Source organism: Silurus meridionalis, chromosome 18 (genome assembly GCF_014805685.1).
Source record: "Silurus meridionalis isolate SWU-2019-XX chromosome 18, ASM1480568v1, whole genome shotgun sequence".
Lineage (NCBI taxonomy): Eukaryota > Metazoa > Chordata > Actinopteri > Siluriformes > Siluridae > Silurus > Silurus meridionalis.
In genome coordinates, this window is record NC_060901.1 from 23,627,405 (window position 1) to 23,649,724 (window position 22,320).

Consider the following 22,320-nt stretch of genomic DNA (forward strand, 5'->3'; position numbering starts at 1 on the left):
GTGGAACCACTTCTACCACCACCATTCATCAAAATAAAATCGACCCGTACATTTGATCTGCTTCAGTGTTAAACTACTGCTACCATAGTAGAAAAAAAACCATCACGGCCTGTCTGGATTATCCAGAAGTCCAGATCTCAGTTTAATTAACAGATCAAGCTTGTATTATGAAAGAACCGGGATCTGGACGGCTACAAATGTCTTTTGGGTACTGCCAATTGAAAAAAAAAGAAATCTGACAGCTCGAGTAAAACACTTTTATTCTGAGATCCCAAGGGCTGATGAGGGTTCGGATACACCAGCAGGTCACGGGACACAACAGGCATTATTCTGAAAAATCTGTTTTTCCATTTAGAGAGTTGGGAATCTTCAGGTTTAGGTCAGGACCTGGTGTTAGAAAGGAGATCTTTAAATAAAAAGGTCTGTATGTTTAATGGTTGTGTGTGTGTGTGTGTGTGTGTGTGTGTGTGTAATAATAGCTCAAGCCTAGATTGATGTTAAATTTGTCAGAATATTAGATTAGATTCGATTAGATTAGATTCAGCTTTATTGTCATTGTACAAGGTACATGCACAGAGACGATGAAATGCAGTTAGCATCTAACCTGAAGTGCAAAAGTGGCTTATTTACAATAAATAACAGAAGATAAATAGGGTATGAGGTCCATATATATACAGGGATGAGGGTGATAAATGTACAGAAGGTGCAGTAGGTAATAATAATATGGTATATATAGTAATATACAATATACAGTGCAAAGATTAGACATTAATCAGAAGATAATATACACAAATGACATAATCTAATTATGTACAAGTGTAAATGTAAAGTATGTATGATTCCGTATATACAGTATAAATATGGGGAGAATGTACAGTAGTGCAAATGTGAGTTACGGATGGTGCGAATAGTAATGAAATGACTATTGTATCTGTGTAGTAATCATGCTCGGTCAATCTGATGTAAATACCATAACACATATACTGTATACAGTCCAATGTGTGAACATTTAATATAAAAATGACCAAATTATTCCTGAAGAACAGAATCAAAGCTAAGCTATGTGGATTTCTGCACCAATCTAAATCTGTTTGACACAATTTACAAGGCCCCCGAGGTCGATAAATGGAAAGGTTACTTTTTGGAGCTGTAATTCTTTTTATATTGTTAAATGTATGTGGATAAGTAGGACATGTATTATTTATTTATTCAGTTTGTTCAATACATATGCTTTAGGGGAAATAGGGAAATGGGGAAATGGATCAAATTATAATTTTGACAGTTTTCCCTCCATTGCTGTGCATTTCCGAAAGAAAAGCTTTTATTTTCTCAGATAATCCAGAATGTTATGTTATAGAAGATTGTCCTACATACCGAATTTTAGATTTTCATCTCTTTTGACCTGGATGAATGGACAAGGAAACTTTCTGGCCTGTTTTCTTCAATTTATAAACTGGTCATTTCTCAGCCATGTGTTCTTTCCTTGTTAAATTTATATATATATATATATATATATATATATATATATATATATATATATATATATATATATATATATATATATATACAGGTTTATTGAAAAAGAATGAAGGTAATTGTGAGTATAATACTTGTGACTTGGCTAGAGTTTTGTATTAATTTTCCTTACTAATATATTGCATAATGTAATCGGTTCATTTTATTTTGAATAGCCCTGTATATATATATATATATGGGGATCGTATATCCCCAACTTTTCAAATCAAATCAAATTTTATTTGTCACATACATCAAGAGTACAACATGCAGTGAAATGCTTTGTACGACTGTCCAACATTTAAGCATAAAAAGGAATAAAATTAGGGATAAATAAAAGGTAGATAAATAAAAAAGTATAAACTCTAGAAAATATATGAAAATATATGTATATACCTGTTCATGTTTATACATGAGAGTGCAGGCAGGGTGGAGTGGGTGGAGAAGAGTGATAGCAGGAGTGATTTGTGATAGAAGAGTATCTGCAAAAATGAAAGGGAAAGTTTATAGGACTGTGGTGAGACCTGTGATGTTGTCTGGTTTAGAGACAGTGGTATTGAGTGAAAGACAGAAAGTGGAGCTGGAGGTAGCAGAGCTGAAGATGTTAAGGTTTTCATTGGGAGTGACGACGGTGGACAGGATTAGAAATGAGTTTATTAGAGGGACAGCGCATGTAGGACGTTTTAGAGACAAGGTGAGGGAGGCGAGATTGAGATGGTTTGGACATGTGTAGAGGAGGGACATGAGTTATATTGGTAGAAGAATGCTGAGGATGGAGCCACCAGGAAGGAGGAAAAGAGGAAGACCAAGGAGGAGGTTTATGGATGTGGTGAGGGAAGACATGCAGGTAGTTGGTGTGAAAGAGGCAGATGTAGAGGACAGGGGGGTATGGAGACGGATGATCCGCTGTGGCGACCTCTAATGGGAGCAGCCGAAAGAAGAAGAAGAAGATATGTATATACATGAATGAGTACTTCAGCTTTTTCGTCTTCTCTGTTCCGATCTGATTTTTAGATTTCCATTTCTCTATTTTGCCAAATTCCTTTTAAAATTAGAAATGAAAACGTAAAACATGATTAATTTGAATGTACGATACACAGAAACTCGGTTTTGAAACATTTCCGGCTTGCTGAACTTAAGTCCCACAGCAAACCTGACAGGCATGATGCTAACCTATCAACAGGATGCCTTGTTGTAGCTTTCTATACCTGATTATATGGATTGGAAGTAAGATCTGGAAAGAAGATATTAAATATAAGAGGAAAATATAAGCTGAGATATTAAAAAAAACATCGACTTTCTATACATTTGCAGTTCTGTCACATAGACTGAGAGCTTCACAGTAATGTTTGACTCACTGTTTGAAGCCAGCACCTTTGGGATGTAAACTGATGGCTAGACTAAAGTGAGAGAAGAGGAAAAAAACACAGATAGGGAGGCTAAAGAGAAGAGAGGTAGAGGATATGAGGCACTTGTCCAAACTGTGTGGAGGGAAATAAGGATAAAAATAAAATCATTTTCCGTGTGGTTTTTTTTTTGAGTGGGTTCATGGATCTTTTTTGTGTATGTGTGAGAACAAGCTTGTAGCGCTACAGACGTAGCGCATGAGGGTCATGGATTTGCACCGAGTATGGTTGCTAGGATACGGTTAAAAGGGTGCCTTTTTATCTGGTGTGGTGAATTTCATTGGTGGCAGTTGGTCCATCGCTGGTTTACGATTAGAGCCTGCTGGCATTACGTGCACATCGATTTATTCGCGAGAGCGAAACGCATCCCCGGGTTCTCTTTGTGGAACAGGCAATGCTTGCTAAAGGCGTCTTTCCAGCACGGGAGATACGTTTATTTAGATTAATATCCTGTGGTAGCTGGTTTGTCCTGGTCAGGGTCATTGCGTTAAATGTACAATGTGTTAAATATATACCGCAGGAGTGGGCAGGATTGGACAAGAGTGTCTGCGGAAGCACGCAATGCCTTTGTGAGTGGGCGGGAATGGGATTAAAACACAGTATTTGCTGCAAAAATAGTTGAATCAGTTTGAATATAGTGAAATGTCTAGAAATTGCTAGAAGAATGTACCAGATTTTAAGCTTTCAATCTTCTTTTTAAAGTGGCAGACATGAAATTTGATTCTTTTTTCGAAATAAATGAGCCTTAAAATACATTTTATGAGCTTGTGTTTAATTAACTGTGATTGAACACTAAGTAATACAAGACCATATTCAAATATTTCAATTTCAAGGATACTCTTCACAGCTTAAGTGTGCTGTTGAATACACGTAACAGCTCCACCCATGGTGGAATTTCCCTGGTATTCTTTCGGGCAGATGCTCTTTGCGAGGGGTGTGGGTGAAGGGGTTCGTTCCAACCAATCAAGTCCACACCAAATTCTACCTGTTTAAATCTAATGATTTTCATTTTTAATGGACTATCAGGTCTGGACTTTGATTGGCTGGAACGGAAACCTGCGCCCACACTGGCTATTTGCACAAAAGATTGGACACCCCTGCTCTATGCAGCGAGTTAGGTCTCGGATCGCGTGTCAAACGTCACTAGTCCAGCGTTATTACTAGCGCAATCCTGGATGGCGTGGAACCATGTTGGCCGTTCCCTGTTGTGGGAATAAACAGTGAGCGTTGTTTCCCTGACCAGCGAGTCATGTTTTGTCTGTTGCTATGGACTTTCTTTCAGTCATAGTCCATCATTGAACTCGCAAAGGGTAGCAAATGATAATTAAACATATAAATAAAAAAATTGAATAATTCTCAACAAGTCAGTTTATGGATAAAAAAAAAGTCCTTTGTTTTTTCATATTGCTGATGGATTTCCATCTACTTGTTCTCCTATACAGGGGTTAAGCTGATTATCATCATTAAGATGATTCTAGAGCAGCCACCGAGTCACAAGATTTTTGTTGGTCGAGTGTTTGTGTTACTTGCCGTATTCAAACCCACTGTCCCTTCGCTAAAGGATGCGTCGTGTTGCCATTGAACTCATAATACTTACATAAAAGCACTAATTGGACATATGCGACACTGTCAAAAGGCTGTCTACACCTGTTCATAACACTTGTGCTTGTTGAACATACCATTCTAGCTTTAATCCCTGCTTTGCTGTTATTCCGACCTTCTCAAAGAAGGCTTTCTGATGAAGTGTTGCTATGGAAATCGGATACAAGAGCCTAAGTGACGTCAGACAATGATATCAGTTGAGAACGGGTGTGCGATGGGGTTGAGGTCAAGGCTCTTTGCAGGACATTTCCACTGACATTTATGGCATTTGGCAAAAGCCCGTATACAGAGCGACTACCATCCATCTCATTTAAACAGCTGAGTAGATATGGGGGTTAAGGGCCTTGCAAATGGGCCCAAGAATTGCATTTTGGTGTGGCTGGGATTTCTTAAGTCACATCCTTTTGGACCGGCATTTTAGGTCGATGTTAAATTCTATTCAAATGTGTACTTTAAAGGTTTGTGGCCACCGGCTAAAAAGAAACCAGACCTGTCGTGTGATAGTCAGGTTTCCACATCCTTTTGGCCATCCAGGATTTTTTACGTCTCCACCATTATTGGAAGAGTGCTGGATTTATTGTGCGTTTGAACAAAAAGATGCATGAGTCATACACACATTTGTCTCGACGTCTTGCCTTAACGTAGCTGTATCATTGGCGGAAAAAACCCAACGTGTAGGTGCCAGCCCATTGGAAAGCAAACAAAGCTTCGCATTTGGCTCCCGGTCAGTAGGCAACACGCGAAAAAAACACCCGCTGTGCGCATTACACACCGTTCGGTTCCCTTACTGAATAGATTTCATCAGGATACATAGAACTCCTTTAATTTATTGATACTTTAAACGGTTGGTTTTCTCCTGTCGAGAAGGTCCATGATTCACCGTGACGTTTTTAATCGAATTCGATCAATAAACACGTAAAAACGCTGACGGTAAATCCGACATCATGACGGACAAATGCATGTGTCTTTGTTAGGTTACTGACATGTTATATGCTCGCTACAGTCAATATATTTGCCACCTGCTACAGCCTGGATCTCTTTCCAAAAAAATAGATCTGCGCTTCCATTTTCTGTTCCTCCCAGCAAGTCAGGCTCGAACTACACTACAAAACACCAATGATAAATGTACAATTTTTAGTCTTAATCCCTACACCACAGCTTGGCAGAGCACAAAGTGGGAAATCGACACGGAAAAAAAAGGCATCTCGAATATAATCATCACGTTCTCACTGATGCGACGTGGCTATTTGAAGTGTTGCACACGTTCCAAGTCGCACAGTTGGATTATTGGACACATGCACAAAGCAGATGGTCACCATTTTTAGGTCTTGAAAGTCTCTGGAATGCCACGTTGGAGCCAGACATCGTGAACATTTGTCACATCTCCCAGATCCGTAGATATTGGTGTAGCAATGTTAAATAGTTTTCAGCAATCCTACACAGCGAGCTCCTTTCGCCCTGTTCTGAACGCCATCTTCGGTGTTTGGGAGCTGAACATCTTAATGGTCACCTTCCTTCAGCCTCGTGGATGACCAGAGATAACCTTTGAGTGCTTCGAGACTTTTCCCTGCATATCATATTTGTAGGATTTTCCATCCATCCAAGAAATCCACACAGCTCTGCAGGCCTATTTTTAGCTGGTGGCACATTTAATTGCTTAGAAAGAATAATGTAGTCTAATTGTGGCCATGTATGTGAGCATAATTAACTATTTTATTCCTTTATATCTCCTGGGATTTCTGAGTAACACATTCGTCTCTGTTGTCTCCATTTTACTCACACCCTCACACCCGCCCACACATAAAGTGCCATCAGGATGTTTTTTTTGGTTCTTCGTGTTATTTATTTATTACTCAAATGTTGTCATCTTCACCGTTATATCGTCAGCCAACTATCTTACTGTCATGCTTGTATAGCATCATTTATGCATGTAGCTAATCATTCCATTGTCTCTTTTTTTTTTTGGAACGTTACAATTGAAATTTTTTGCAGTAAAAAAAAACAAGTCAGATATGAGAAATGAGGATGAACCGGTTGACTCATAAACACCACCAGTGCACAAATTAGTGAATAAACACCTTTTTTTTCTTCCATAAATTAATCAATCTGGAACCTGTTCACGTTCCCTTGCTCTAACCCGATTGGCTGTATGTCCTGCCAGTCAATGAAAATGGTTAAGAATAACATCCAACACTGTATAGACAAAAGTTTAGGTTCCCTGGTGGTCTAGTGGTTAGGATGCGGCGCTCTCAACGCTGTGGCCCGGGTTCGAGCCCCGGTCAGGGAACCAACCCCAGCCATTAGGGTTGCACAAGCCTTAGGAGGCCTGAGGTGAAGTCGGGGCTCACATTCATCCCAAAGATGTTCAGTAGGTTTGAAGGCCAGAGGTTTGGGTTCAAGTGAAAGGAAAGAATTCATGCTACTGCATCCAATGAAATCCTATACAATTGTGTGGAAACTGATTGAGGAAGAACCACATATGGCTGGAAAGGTCATCTATCTATCTATCTATCTATCTATCTATCTATCTATCTATCTATCTATCTATCTATCTATCTATCTATCTATCTATCTATCTATTAAATTGGGTAATAACCAATCATGACTGGAAAAACTCAAGTGTGCCAATACTTTTGTGCATTATACTGTATCTTAGCTATCTTGTGAACTCTCAGTTTTTTTTCTGAACCTCATAAGTTTAGTTTGTCATCTAGAAATCCCTCGGCTCACAGAACCTGAAAAATTTCTATATCCTGTTTGGGTAAACCGGTTTCTTAGCACAGTTATGTAGTATATGTATATAGTAACATCACTATGTCTCAAAACACTGTGCACCATTGTACTCGAATGATCATAACACTTCATGTACAGTGTCATTTCCTGTAACTGTGCATATGACAATAAGCTCTTGAATCGAAAAGGCATGTATAATCAGCTGTGCTGTGTGGCTTATGCTGACCATCCAGGAATAAGCATTAGACGTGGAAAATATTTCGGGGGAGGGTGTTTACACGGGCTGGAACATGCCACATCGTTGTAAAGCAGACTTTCAGTGAAGGACAAGACACACTACTGAACACAAAGGAAAAAAATTCTAAATTGCGATCTGTTACACCAAGGTCTAGCTTGCAAAATCTGTATCCACAGAAAATAACAGTGACTAGGTCAGTGTTGCTGGCAGTTTGTCTTTTATTGTCATCCTCTTTGCGGCCATTCAAGTCAGCTCCTGTTAAACACTGCGCTGAGGAGGTCACAGGGCCGGCTTTGTTGGTTGCAATTGAATGATATTCACCTGGACGTCATTAGCGAGCTCAAAAGTCACAACTAATGTGTTCTTACAATTATTCCATTTTCTTCCACGTCTGACTCCATTAACTAAATGTTATTCGCATTGTGTTTCATCTCCATGCCTTGGACATGTTGGTGTTGCAGGAAGGCATTAATGAATAAAAAAATGAAAGGCTGACATGTGCTATAGGCTACTACTAGCATACAATCTATATAATCTGTTGTTTCTAGCCATTTAGATGTCCCTTTGTTTAAACATCTTTTTTTGGCTGCCTCCGTTAGAAGTCGCCACAGCAGATCATCCATCCTCTATATATGACTCTTTTAAGCCAACTAGTGTCATGTCTTCCCTCACCACATCTATAAACCTCCTTCTTGGCCTTACTATTTTCCTTCTGCCTGGTGGCTCCATCCTCAGCATTCTTCTACCCTGATATACCCCATGTTACCAATTATCTCAATCACATCTCTCCATTATCTTGTTTCCAAACAGCCCTCAATTAAACCCATTTCTAACGGTGTTCATCCTCATCACTCGCAGCATCTTCTGTCATTTTGTCAAATGTGTTCGAGGTAATATCATACAGCAGATTTGACACGTTTCAGTAAGATGTTCCGTTGTAATCTAGCAGCTAAGTCCCACACGCTCACCACCCAAGTTCAATTTCTGGGCAAGGAACCAACCCAAACTATGGGGGGGGTTTACACAAGCCAGAGCACCCGAAGTGCCAGTTCTAAGTACAGATAAAATGGGAGGGTTGCGCCAGGTACAGGTATGTGATGTAAAACCTGTGCCAAATTAAATATGCAAAAGACTTATCTGCTAACATGAGCAGCCAAATATAAGAACAGAGATGGTTAAGAGAAAAACATATTTCTTCTTTGTCCCAGCCTTTCCATGGGGATGTATTTCTTTTGTACTTTTTTATAACATACAGATATTATTAAATCAATAATCTTATTTCTCTGGCTCTCAAATGTTGCAATAGTTCATGGAATGGAAATTGCTCTGAACATCATAGACACACTGTATGCCTTTTTATTTTTTGCTTAGATATAACTCTTTGCTCTAAAACAAGTTCCTGGCATGTGTGGTGTAAACTCTGGCAACCCTGACCATAATAATTTTTCTGCTGCTCTTCTCCGAAATATGGGGGCAGCAGTAATCTTGTCCCTATGGGCTTTGATTAGCACTTGTTGCAGTTCCCATTTTCGACCACTAGGTGTAAAACAACTCAATTAAAGCTCCGTAAACACACTATTCCAAGTTGTACATCATCAGCAGAACATGCCACATAGTGACATTCACTTACCACAAAAAAAAAAAAAAAGATATTACAGCAGAACTGTTTAAACTTGTGAATGAGGACATTATGTTGGACATTATGTATGACATTTGTCCTCATTTTATAAAATGCCACAGGTTTTTCCATGCTCTACATTGAAGCTGAGATAGGATCCCATAGATATGATCCCATAGATAATTCCCTAACTCGTCTCCATGTATATCTTCTTCTTCTTCTTCTTTCGGCTGCTCCCATTAGGGGTCACAAACAGCGAATCATCCGTCTCCATACCCCCCTGTCCTCTATATCTGCCTCTTTCAACCCAACTACCTGCATGTCTTCCCTCACCTCATCCATAAACCTCCTCCATGGCCTTCCTCTTTTCCTCCTTCCTGGTGGCTCCATCCTCAGCATTTTCCTACAATATACCTTATGTCCCTCCTCTGCACATGTCCAAACTATCTCAATCTCACCTCCCTCACCTTGTCTCCAAAACATCCTACATGCTCCGTCCCTCTAATAAACTCATTTCTAATCCTGTCTATCATCTTCACTCCCAACAAAAACCTCAACATCTTCAGCTCTGCTACCTCCAGCTCCACCTCCTGTCTTTTACTCAATTCCACTGTCTCTAAACCATACAAAATCTCAGGTCTCACCACAGTCCTATAAACTTTACCTTTCACGCTCACAGATACTTTTCTATCACAAATCACTCCTGCTATCACTCTTCTCCACCCACTCCACCCTGCCTGCACTCTTTTCTCCACTTCTCCAATACACTCTCCATTACTTTGCACTGTTGACCCCCAGGTACCTGAACTCCACCTTCTGACTCGTCTCCATGTATATGACCGAAGAAATACAAATACAATTTCATATATTAATAATAACCATGAATAGAGATCATATATGCTAATTCATATCAGATATGCTTTTAGATACCTAAGCTAAGCATCTCCTATCAGCAGCATTTTATTTATTCCATTAGGTGATCTATAGCCATTACCTATTAGACTGACTTAACATCTAATCGCATTGTACAAGTGCTCATCATGGTACTTAACATCACTGGGTGTGGACTGGCTAATAGTGCTAGCATTTTACCCTGAGTGTTTGCCTACTAGCCCATTCAACTGCTTAAATGGCAAGTTTTAGAGCTATAAGCATAAAAATATTCAAGCGTGCCTTCACTGTCCTGATTTTTTTAATGAGTTCTCATGGGTTTTTAAGTGGGCCATTACCTTGGTGTTACCATCATTGGCATGACTAGCTGCTTTGGGACTTTTCTAGCAATAAAAAAGAAAAAAAGAAATCTATGAGGATAGTATAGTCAAACCATCGCTTTGCTTGGTTCTTTATACAAATTGTGCTTATGTAGTATCAAAGATGAACATATTGCTAATTTCAGCAGCTGAATCACTTTCAGCCAGTAATAAAATGACTCTATTTTGAAAAAAAAAGCTGCGAATATTTATTCCGGTGAAGACATTTTGCACTGTATGGATTTTTTGATCATAGCAGAAATTGCAGTGAACAGCACTTTCACAGTGTCGATTCGTTCCAATCATACTGAGATAGTGGAAGAATGCGTGATACTGCATTGAGGTGTGTATATAAAAAACGACTAACAGACTAAACGCACTAAGGACTGCAATATACTTCTCCAAATGGGTTTTCTTAGCCTTTTCTTGGTATATGCTTTTGGTAGATCCCATTCCACATTTAATCTCCTTTTGCTGTTATAACACCCTCCACACTTCTGAGAAGAGGTTTCACGTGCTTGTGGAGATTTCTCTATAAGGTCTTTAGAAAAGTCAGGTACTGATGTAGGTGAGGAGGTCTGGGGTGCACTTAGCATTCCAATTCATCCCAAATGTGTTGTAAGGTTTTGAGCTCTATAGCCCGTGTGAAGCTTTGTGTACATGAACACTGTCATGCTGGAACAGGGTTTGGGTCTCCTTGTTCGAAAATATCTTGCTATCGCATCCAAAGACATCCTATACAATTGGATACCTCCAAAACTGTGGTAACAGTCTTGGTAACAGTGGTAACTGTGGTAACAACAACCCTGTAAAGCTGTTTTGAGACAATGTTCGTTGTTAAAAGTGCTATAGAAATAAAAATGAATTGAACAGTTTGGAGAAGAGCCACAAATGGCTGGAAAAGTCCAGGTACTTTGTCCAATTGAGGGGGCTGGGGACCTCCCATAGGTATTTAGAGACCCCTATAAAAACTAGGAATCTAGATGTGTCTAAGGGGACTCCCTAAGATCTTTGAAACCTTTAGGATGTCATTAACATTATAAGGTGGGACTATTTGCCTCAATGGACTAAAACATTATTACATTTTTCTCAACCACTTGTTATATAATCTTATAATATCAATAATATTCAACCCCAGACCTGCTTTACTGCACAAAATCTACTCTATCGATGTAATATATCATTTATTTAATATCTAATGCATCCTGTAAGCATTAATGCATTCTTGTACTATATATAATGCATGTAGTGCTTTAGTTTTTCATAGTGAGACCCCGAAACTCTGAGAGCTTGTTTCACAGCTAATATAGTTAGCGTTGTTTGGGGATCAAAGGAAATTGTCTCTATTTTGATATAGCCAGCTTGCGCGTTTTAATGATTTATGCTTACATATACTGGTGTGCAGTTTTCGGCAAACAAATTACATGTACATTAGAACGATGCGAAACGACCCTGCAGCTCTTTTTCTCTCGAAATGCCTTGATGTTACCTGAAGATCTAGAAAGCATACATTGCTCTGTTTTGACGATCTTGTGAATCTTGGATGGAAAATGTAACTAGAACCAGTAATAAAAAATTTACAATGTGTCCTCAAAATGCATTTGGTCGACGCCATTATTTCACCCTTATATATCTAATTGATTAATTTGTTACAGGGGAAGTTCCTTGCTCAAGGTCCCCTTACTGGAAGGTTTGCATGGTGTTGGGATGCTTGTTGGGAACTCATGACCTTTGTCATGTGTGAGCGTCCATGAGGGGCCATTTGCTGTTGTGAATTTACATTACCATGTGTTTCTGATGATTTTCATATTTCGAAACACAAGGGAAAGAAATTGACTGATTGTGTTGCGATTTGTTAAGTGATGAAAAAGGATATAAAACATTCACCAGTAGAACATCAGATTTTTGGCTTTGTTGCCTATATTTCTTCTTAGATCTTCTAAAAAGAAAAATTAATGAATTCAATTTTAACACAAATTTAAAACAGAGCTCACAATCAGTGTCACAATTCTGGCCCTGGACCACTTTTCCCAATAGCCAGTGCACCTCCATGTCCCAAGTCACATTCTATGCTTATCATCTCCTACCTGAAACCCCGCCATTAATTAGATGAAACAGGAAACAGGTGTGGGTGATAAGTGCGCATGTGACATGAGAAATACTACATGTTTACACAGATACTGATGATTTCTCATTGCAGTTTCTCATTGGCGTGATTGTTATGGTTATTATTTGGTTTTAAAGTTGAAATTGTGTTTAATCTTTTAAGGAATTCTAATGTCACTTTAATATCGTTGAATAAAGATGATATGGTTTATGAGTTTTACAATGTATTTATCTAGGTTGAGGAAAGAAATGTACATAAAAAAATTCTTATTTTGGACAGCAGCACCTGAAGCACGATTTTTGTTGTTGGCCAAACCCTTTATTTTATTTCCTGCTAAGGAAAAAATTGCTATCAAGCAAATCCTTCTGCCATCTGAACAGAAATCCCAAGTGAGCTAACAGATTGCAGCTCCTTCCTGTCTAGTATTAGCCAGCTAGCCTCGGAATAAAACTCTCAGCCGCACTGTTATGCTAATAATATTTAACCTGGGATTGTCTGATTAAATTGTCAAATATTGATGGCAAAATAATTGGAATGACATGTGGGAACATGACTATGATTGCTCTATTATACTGTGCTAATTACAGCTATAATCTATGGTTATATAGTAAACACTGTAACTATAAGGACTTAGGATGCCATTGTGAAACAGCTGAGCATTATAATGTTTGTATATTTGTCCCAGTGGACTAAACAATATGCCCATAATTAAGTGTGGGATCATGGGATTGCTCTATATAGTATACTCTACCAGTATATCAAGCAGTGCATTTCATCAATAATGATGCACATGTATTAAAAACGCAGATACAACACTATACAAAGCTTTCAGGAGACAAGGCATTCATCAGTTCTATAAGGGAAGGCTCTTTGAAAGATTTCGGGCTTGGGACCAGCACTAAGAGTGCACTGGCTTGTGCCTCCCTAATGGCTGGGGTTGGTTTTCTGATTGGGAATCGAACCCGGGCCGCAGCGGAGAGAGCGCCGCAGCCTGACCACTAGACCACCAGGGAACTTATTATACATATGTATAAATGTAGGACTAATTTATATAATTTACTAATATATATATTACGGCGTCGGGACAATTGTCCATTGTTAAAAGTTTCTAGCAAAAATTTTAAAAAAAATCTATTGTGATTTATTTTAATAGTAGAAACATCCAGGGACCAGTGTGCCAAGCTGCCACTGTTATGCTTTTGAGCAAGGCCCTTAACTGCTCCGTTGTTTAAGTGAGATAATTGGAAGTCTCTAAATCAACTCAGTTTATGTGAAAAGACTCGAATGTGACTCTCAGCACACTGATCTATTAATAGAATGATATTAATGAGTCAAACACTGATTGATATCTATTTAAATGATCATGAGCCCAAAACCTTCTTTTCAACTACTTAAAAATAAAAACGTACGAGTGAGGCCACGTGTGATGTGGCGAGTTTGGGTTTGAAGTTTCTTCATCATTTATTTCTCTCAAAATGTTCTGCTTGCTGTTAAACTGATGCTATGGTGATCAGTAGATACACCAAGCGCCAATCAAAACCAGTTTAAAACAGTACTCGAACCTGATTGGTGGATCTCTGCGTGTTTGACTAGTTCCGTTTTTATTCGCATAAAAAAAAAGAAACGACTGATTTCTAGAAATGTAGTTGTTAATGTCTCCCTGAATGAAAATACTTAATTTACACATACTTTGTTACAGTCCACCACTGTGGATCTCTTCCTGAGATGATATGAAGGAGAAACCTCATGAGAATGGCACCGAATCTCCATGATTTAACATGGTGATTCATTGCTATCAGTTAAAATAATCTACGTCTTGAGCAGTCATTTGCATTTTCCGAATAAAATATATAAATTTGGAGAATTGGACAAGTGTTCATTAATTCTTTTTTATTATACTCTATTGAATTGCCTATCAAGACGCCATAATATAAATCGACAAACAGGCAATATTTCACACTTGCACATGCAGTAGATAGAAGAAATCTGCAATGCTCTAACACACTTTAGACATTCAGCAGGATTCAATTACCCTCTGTCTCGCAACGAAGGCTTCCCAAAAACACTTTTCATCAATTTTTAATGTTAGTCGACATGAAGTAGATTTGCTGAAGGGTTTGAAAAGAAATCAAGGGATTTCTCTTGTCGTGATTATTAATAAAACGGCACAGATTATCACGCAAAGCCTGTGAATACACACTTAATGCACACGTGAGAAACATATTAAGTAATAGTCACGATTATGGACCAAAGACTATGTTACCCAACTGCACTTACACATGTCACTCAGGACTCGCACCTTTTCTCTTGACACCTTGATTAACGCCTGTATATATAGCGTTAGCCTTCACAGCACTCACTGTCTCACATTTGTCCATCATGGTTGATGATAAGAATCTGGTTTCATGGTTTATAGTCTTTGCTTGTTTTACATGATTTGCACATCCACTTTTCTCATTATTACATGAGACTGTGACGTTCACGAGACATGAATTTTTCCACATCGTCTCATAATTAGTACTCGTATAAAGACTCGTCTCACACCACACTCTGCGTTTCTAGATTGTCTGTGCATGTTTGTTGTTAAGGTTCTCATGCTCACCTGTGTAGACATCTCACGACAAAAGAAATTGGAGCCCTGCAGTGGCTTGTGGGAAAAGTCCTGTGGCATTAAACTAGATGCAACATGTGTGAAGGCAAACATCGTAGTTCATTATTGAGTCATACCATGTGATTTTCTGTGTGTTTGGGTCATTAATAGGTTTTTGGAAGGCGAAATTTAAGATACAATTTTGGAATATGGAATACACATACACTATACGGACAAAAGTACTGGGACTTTCCAACCGTCCGTGGTTCTTCCGCAAACCTAATTTTGGAGGTACACAATTATTCTTTGGATGGAAATTTTCCCATCACTTGAGCAAGAAGACTCAAAAGTAGTCCAGCATGACAATGCCCCTGTGCACAAAGCCAGCTCCATGAAGATATGCTTTACATGGAGTTGGTGTGGAAGATCTCCTGCTATAGAGCTTTGACCTGAACTCCATAAAGCAGGCCTTCTCTCCTCAGCTATATCAATACCTTTACTATCACCCTTGTGCATGATTAAGCACAAATCTCTCCAAAATCTAGTGGAACATCTTCCCAGAAGAGTGGAGGATGTTATAAGAGCAAATGGTGACTAAATGTGGAATGGGATATTTAAGCATCTTAATGGCAGGTGTCCACAAACTTTTGCATATATAATTTACATTTCTGGCAAACGCACTTTTTTTTTTACTTACATTTGTCTCATTCATACAACCGAACAGTGGAGTGATTAAGGGCCCTACTTAGGGGCCCAGGAGTTGGAGCTCAATGAGGTTGGGGTTGAAACTACTGAGCCATAGACTTCAAACATAATACTTCTGACTGGTACAAAATTCAACTGCTTCTTGTATGATTTCTTACAAGAAATTGCCTGATTTGTTGTTTTCAGGTTGGAATGGGTGGAGATCATCGAACCTCGCACACGCGAGCGCATGTACGCCAACCTGCTGACGGGCGAGTGTGTGTGGGACGCTCCGGCTGGTGTGCACATCAAGCGCAGCGGCCCAGACCAGTGGTGGGAACTGTTCGACTCGAACACCTCACGCTTCTACTATTACAATGCCTCTACCCAGCGCACTGTCTGGCACCGCCCACACGGATGCGACATCATTCCCCTCGCCAAGCTCCAGACGCTCAAGCAGAACACAGACACGCCGATTCCTGTAGCTTCGGTGATCAGTGGATCGGCCGACAGCAGCCCGGCTCGCAGCGCTGTCAGCACCACGTCTTCACAAGAGCAGGAGGAGAAATCAGCACCCAAAGAGGAAGGAGAGAGGTGAGATAGAGAGAGAAAGTACAAAGAACACACCAGACATCTTATTCAATTTCAAATCAGACACTCAGGGTACTGGTATGGAGTGTATTTGGAGATTTATTGAATGAAAGAAATACAGACTTAATAGACAAATGACTGAGAACTGGGGAGTGAGACATTTACCAAATTAGCTCAAAGTACTATACAGTGGACATCGTCTCGATGTCCCTGTGAATAAGTCCCTATAAAGTCTTATAGTCCCTAATGAGCGAGCCAGTGCTGACTGTATATATAATTTATATAAAATTTGCAATTAAAAGAAATAATATTATGGTTGTTATAAGGAAAAAAAAACATCCTGTTAAGGCCACACCCATATTCCATTTAAATCCAAATTTATAGCTACTATGATGGACACCACTAAACTGTCTAAATCATTTAAGATACCAGTAATATTGTGATATTTTTATGAAAGGAGATTGCAAGAGGTTCTATAGTTATAGCAAACAAAAGGGGGGACAGTGAGCAACCCTGTCTAGTGCCACGGTGAAGAGGGAAATTATTAAAACTACCATTTGTTCTCAAAGACGCCAAGGGATATGAGAGTTTTACCCAGGACACAAATCTATGACCAAACCGGAATTTTTTTAATGTATAAAATGCCTTCTCCGCATCGAGAAAAAGCCTCAGGCACAGAAGAGTCGGACGGAGTGTAAATTATGTTCAACCTTCTGAGATTAAAAGAAGCCTTGTCATTTTTTAATAAAGCCAGTTTGGTTTGGATGAATGATGTCTTTCTAACCTGAGAAAGAGAGAGAGAGCTTTTGCCAGATTTTTGACATCTACATTAAGGAGTGAAATTGGGTCTGTATGTTCCACATTTTAATGGATTTTTATTGGGTTTTAATAGATGAGAGATTGATGCCTGACTTAAAGAAGGAGGGAGACACCCATTATTTAGAGATTATTCAAAGACTGAGAGAAGCTGAAGGGAAAGGGGTCTGGAGATTTATGAAATAGTTTGCGAAATTTCAGCTAAACTAATTACATCCAATTTTGCTGTTGATTCTCTATTAATTTTGCGGGATGTTGAAATTATTAAAGAAAAAAAACTACTGATAACATTGGGATCTTTAGGAGATTCTGACTGATATATTAAGGAATAAAAAGATTTCTATTCCTTATTTATTTCTTGGGGATCTGATCAAATATTGCCTTCTTGGGTTTGGATTTGGATGATACATTTCTTTTTCAGGTTGAATTTTTAATGGCAATGCTTTACCTAGTTTATCACCAGATGAAGTGAACAAAATGCAATAGAAAATCGTGATGAAAGAAGAATTTTCATTGAGTTATTACCAAAAAAAAAAAAAAAAAATCAATTTGCAAAAGTTTCCTTTTGATTCATTTTTGCCTCAAACTTAAAAGTGTCCGAATTTTTGGAAAGCTTCAAAACCTGAAGAAGTTTGGGGCAATTTTCCAAATGATATATTAAAAATGTATTTTACAAACTTTTATATATAATTTATATAAAATTTGCAATTAAAAAGAAATAATATATTATAAACTTCCTGTTTAGGCCACACCCATATTCCATTTAAATCCAAATAGGAGAATATGATATATATATATATATATATATATATATATATATATATATATATATATATATATATATATATATATATAAACAGAATATATACATGCATAATCTGCAATTTAGTTAATTTAACTATTTGCTTCGATGCTTATATAAATATCCAGGGCAACAGGAGGAGTTTGCCGATTGTGGGTGAGAGAATAGAGTGAGAGCGAGGAAGAAAGAATGTGTAAATTGATTAGCAGCTCAGATACCATGAATTATTTATGACCAGAGAGTAACAGTGGTCCCTTTCTATGAGTTTCCTTCTTGAGGAAAAAAAAATGGAATTAGAACGAGAGAGAGAGAAAGAGAGAAAGTGCATGAGAGATGAGCTGCCCAGCTTTAAAACGAAGCACAGACACACTGACACACACACACACACACACACACACACATTCTTGTCACAGTCTTGGCCGTGTCAGCAGGTCTGGTCATGGGGAGTTCTCAGGCTGTAAGGAAGTGCTGAATTGATTTCAGACTACTGTTTCACAGCTTTACTTTAATACCAAGACCCAAAGGCCGATTCTATACACTTTAATCCCTGGCAAGAACTCGCGGACTTGTATAGACAATGACCCTGATTCATCAACGCTGTATATGGTTTCATCTGATTGCAAAAACGGGCGTAAGTTTCCGAAAACAGTCTGATCAGAGTGTGTGCCAAAACCCGAGAATAACATTTCAATACCTTGAAACAAATCCTTTATTTGGACTACAATCATTGAAATATTAATAAAATTGTTAATAATAATAATTATAAAAGGCCATGCAGAGTAAAAACAAATAATAACGGGATATATAATATAACGTTGATTATTTTATATAGGAAATCATGCACTTAAATATCCTTAAGACATTTGGTTTTGTGTTGTATCATTTGTAAATGTCCCAGCTGTACATCTTTATCAGCTCGTTAGATCTACACTTGAGTGATAGGTGCATTCATGTGCAAGAGCCACCATGAAGCTCTGACTCAGGATTTGCAGTTTATTTGACAGCTCAGCTCAGAGGACTGCAAATACTATGAGACAAATTCTTACCTAATTTTATATCAAACCCAGAACAGGCTAGACATGATTTTATGGGTCAGCCGGTCAGCATTTTATTTGATATTTTTTATTATATAAAATATTCTTTTCTTTCTTAGAATTTTAGAAATAGACAAAATTATTTGGAAACCTGACTTTTTCAATCATATATGCTTCTTAACCAAACTTTTACCACAGAATTTGTACACACAGTTGTATAAAATGTGTTCAGGTGCTGTAGCATGAAATTTTCCCTTCACTTGGAACTAGGAGACCAAAACCTTCATCTCAATGCCCCTGTACACAAATCAATCTCCATGAAGATATGCTTTACTTGGAAAGAGATTGGAGTGATGTATGCTCCAATCTAAATCCAATCCAATCTCCTGCTATAGAGCTCTGAACTCAACCCTGTTTCATACCTTTGGGATGAATTGGATTGGCACCCCAGGCCTCCTCTCCTCACCTACAGTACATCAGTACAGGTTGCAAGAATGATATGCTTCAAGGCTTTTTTCTGTTCTGGAACCTATGTGGTGGAACGAACTTCCAGGTGATGTCAAAACAGATAAGTCTCTAGCAGCCTTCAGAAAATGCCTGAAGACCTCTTACAGCATTCCTTTATTTAGCATTTCTCTTTTAAGAAACCTCTTTCTAACTATTTTCTCTCCCAGCAGAGTTTTAGATGGATGGTATTGTTAGTCTGTGTCCTAATGAACCAGTATTAGAATATATCTACTGAGTGAGACTTTTAAAAGTCACTCTGGATAAAGGCGTCTGCTAAATGCCAGAAATTTTCAGAAATGCCAGTTTTTTAGATCTTGGATGGTAGCCTCCTGAATTTTTCTTTACATTTACATTTATAGCATTTTGCCATATTCATATCCAAACAGACTGAGTGGTTGGGTGTTAAGGTCCTTGTTCAAGAGCCTGCAGTAGTAGGATTTGACCTCACAACTCTCTGATTCAACTTAATATCAATACATTTGTACAGGTGTCTAAAAGGGAGATTTGGGAATGTGCCCAGACAGTTTATTTATTACTTATAGCTAAAAACTTCTATAAATGAACCCACATTTCATTGTAAAAAGAATCGTACTGTACGAAACATAACCTGTGCACATAATTGTTACACTATCTATGATAAAATGATGTGAAAACCTAAACAACCAGACACTATTCCAGATCTAAACCTTGCTGCACATCATTTGCAGTTATAATAACATCCACTCTTCTGGGAAAGCTTTTCACCAGATTCTCACCAGGTGTCTGGTGAAGAGGTTTGGGATAAAACAAATGATTTTGGCCACCAGGAAGAAAGGCCAAAACAGAACCTATACACATCAATATTTGTACATTTGAAGAGATTTCCGCAAGTATAATTTACCACTTTATAGGTGTTATTTCCAGATATATCTACTGTATGTCCCTTCTGTTTTACATTTAAATGAAGCAGTGTGGTTTGGGTTTGAAGTCAGGTCTCAAAATCATAATACACATGAGTATTGTCATGCTAGAAGATGTTTGGGCCTCTTAGCTCTATTAAAGGGAATTTGTAAAGCTACAGCATATAAAAAAAGCATCCCAGACATCCTAGTTCAAGTGTCCACATACTTTTGCAATGTATTGTCAAGATTTTTAAAAATGTCTATTCTTTTTTTAAACAGTTTCAAATGGGGGACAACAAGTAAGGACAGGATGTTGATTAAAGTATCTGACCGAGAGCCCAGTTTCCTGTCACAGGGCAATGGATATTCCAGCTCCTCTCCACGTTCCAGACGCTCGTCTAGCAACACCCTTCCTGAGGCAGAAACCACTCCCCATGCTTTGCCCGATCGTCGCCAATCACAATCGCCCTTTCTGAAGAGAGCCGACTTTGGAGGGACTCAGCGACGTTGTTCGGGCGACTCTCAGCCTCCTTCGCCACGCTATGCTTACGAACCCCCACTATATGAGGAGCCTCCTTCTGAATATCAGTCGCCACCCATTTACGAAGAACCACCCACTGATATGCATTGTGACCCTGGCCTTTACGCCTCAGATAGGTCACCGGCACGCAAGCCTGGCCTTTACCATTCTCCTAAACAGAGCCCGTCACCTTATGGTCAGCTGGTGTTGACCAGACAAAGAGGCTCCACACCTGAGAAGATCTCCAACCAGGCAGAGCGGGACTACGGTTTTAGTGGGCGGGATTATAGTTCTGCAGGGCGGGACTATAGCTCCGGTGGACGGGACTACAGCTCCGGTGGGCGTGATTACAGCTCGGGTGGGCGGGAGTACAGCGCAGCGGGGCGGGAATATGTCAAGCAGCTTGTGTATGTAGACCAGTCAGGCTCCTCCCCCAGGTTCCGGACAACAGATCGATTTTTAAGCTATGGAAAGGCTGCGCTACCTGCCGGAATGTGTTATGGTGGCTCTTTTACACTGCAGTACAGCCATGATGGTGGTGGCGGGAACAGAAAACGTAAAAATCGCAAGCCCTCCTTGCCTGGTGGAGAAGGAGAGGGTATTGGGGCAGGTGTAGGGGCGGTACTCACACAAGCACGACTCGCCTGGGAAGCTCAGCAGCTCATGCAACAGCGTGGAGGTGGTTCCTTGGGCGGCAGTGCTAAGGATGGTTATGAAAGTGATGGTGCGACACCCTTGCCACTGCCAGGACCTGTGGTGAGGGCATTCAGCGAAGACGAAGCTCTGGCCCAGCAGGATGGCCACTGGAAACGTAACACATTAGACAGACTTGCATTTCCTCAAACGCTTCTAGAGAAGAGTCTGTCTGTACAAACCAACCTGGCATCACCAGAGCCTTACCTGCATCCCTCACAGGTATAACATCCAGACAAAGTCCACACAAGCACAAATCATTGTTGATTATTGATTAGAGATTGCTTGTTCCGTTCTACAGTTACATTACACAAATTACTCAAAAAACCTGGCCCGGTTCCTAGTGGCATTCCCTTATCTATTATTTATTTGTAAAATGTTCAAGAGTATGTATCTGTATGACAAAATACACAGTCTGTACACCAGACTGTACATAAGAAGAGTTGTAGAAAATCAGAGGCTCATTTCAAGGCATTGTTTTCCGTGCCAGGCATTCATTAGTGTCTTTTTATTTGAGATGTATCTGACGTTCCTGCCTCGCCTCAAGCATTTTCCTTTCTTTCACACCCCCCCTTCCCCTTACTATTGTGATGGAAAGATCGTCTCATTTTAGTGATTTGGTTTTTTGAATCTTGTTCATCAAAATGCGAGTCATTTAGTTCATTTCGTTTCTTTGATCAGAAATAAAATATTTTCAGTAAGCAGATCCCCCAACATGTCTTCATACAGTGTG

The 22,320-nt window shown here is 39.1% G+C and overlaps 1 protein-coding gene and 1 non-coding gene across 3 annotated transcripts in view; both read left to right on the forward strand.

The window, feature by feature from the left end:
* arhgap39 (Rho GTPase activating protein 39) overlaps positions 1–22,320 on the forward strand; it is a 38,369-nt gene that overhangs the window by 4,144 nt on the left and 11,905 nt on the right. Inside the window, exons 2-3 of one of the 2 annotated variants that reach the window (XM_046872524.1) lie at positions 15,951–16,337; positions 20,654–21,809. In XM_046872524.1, coding sequence (XP_046728480.1) covers positions 15,951–16,337; positions 20,654–21,809 — 1,543 coding nt within the window. Of the gene's footprint in view, positions 1–15,950; positions 16,338–19,290; positions 19,540–20,653; positions 21,810–22,320 lie in introns of those variants that run through there. The other variant, XM_046872525.1, reaches the window with a different exon arrangement.
* trnae-cuc lies at positions 6,739–6,810 on the forward strand. Its single transcript has one exon. It is a non-coding gene; the product is annotated as a tRNA-Glu (tRNA).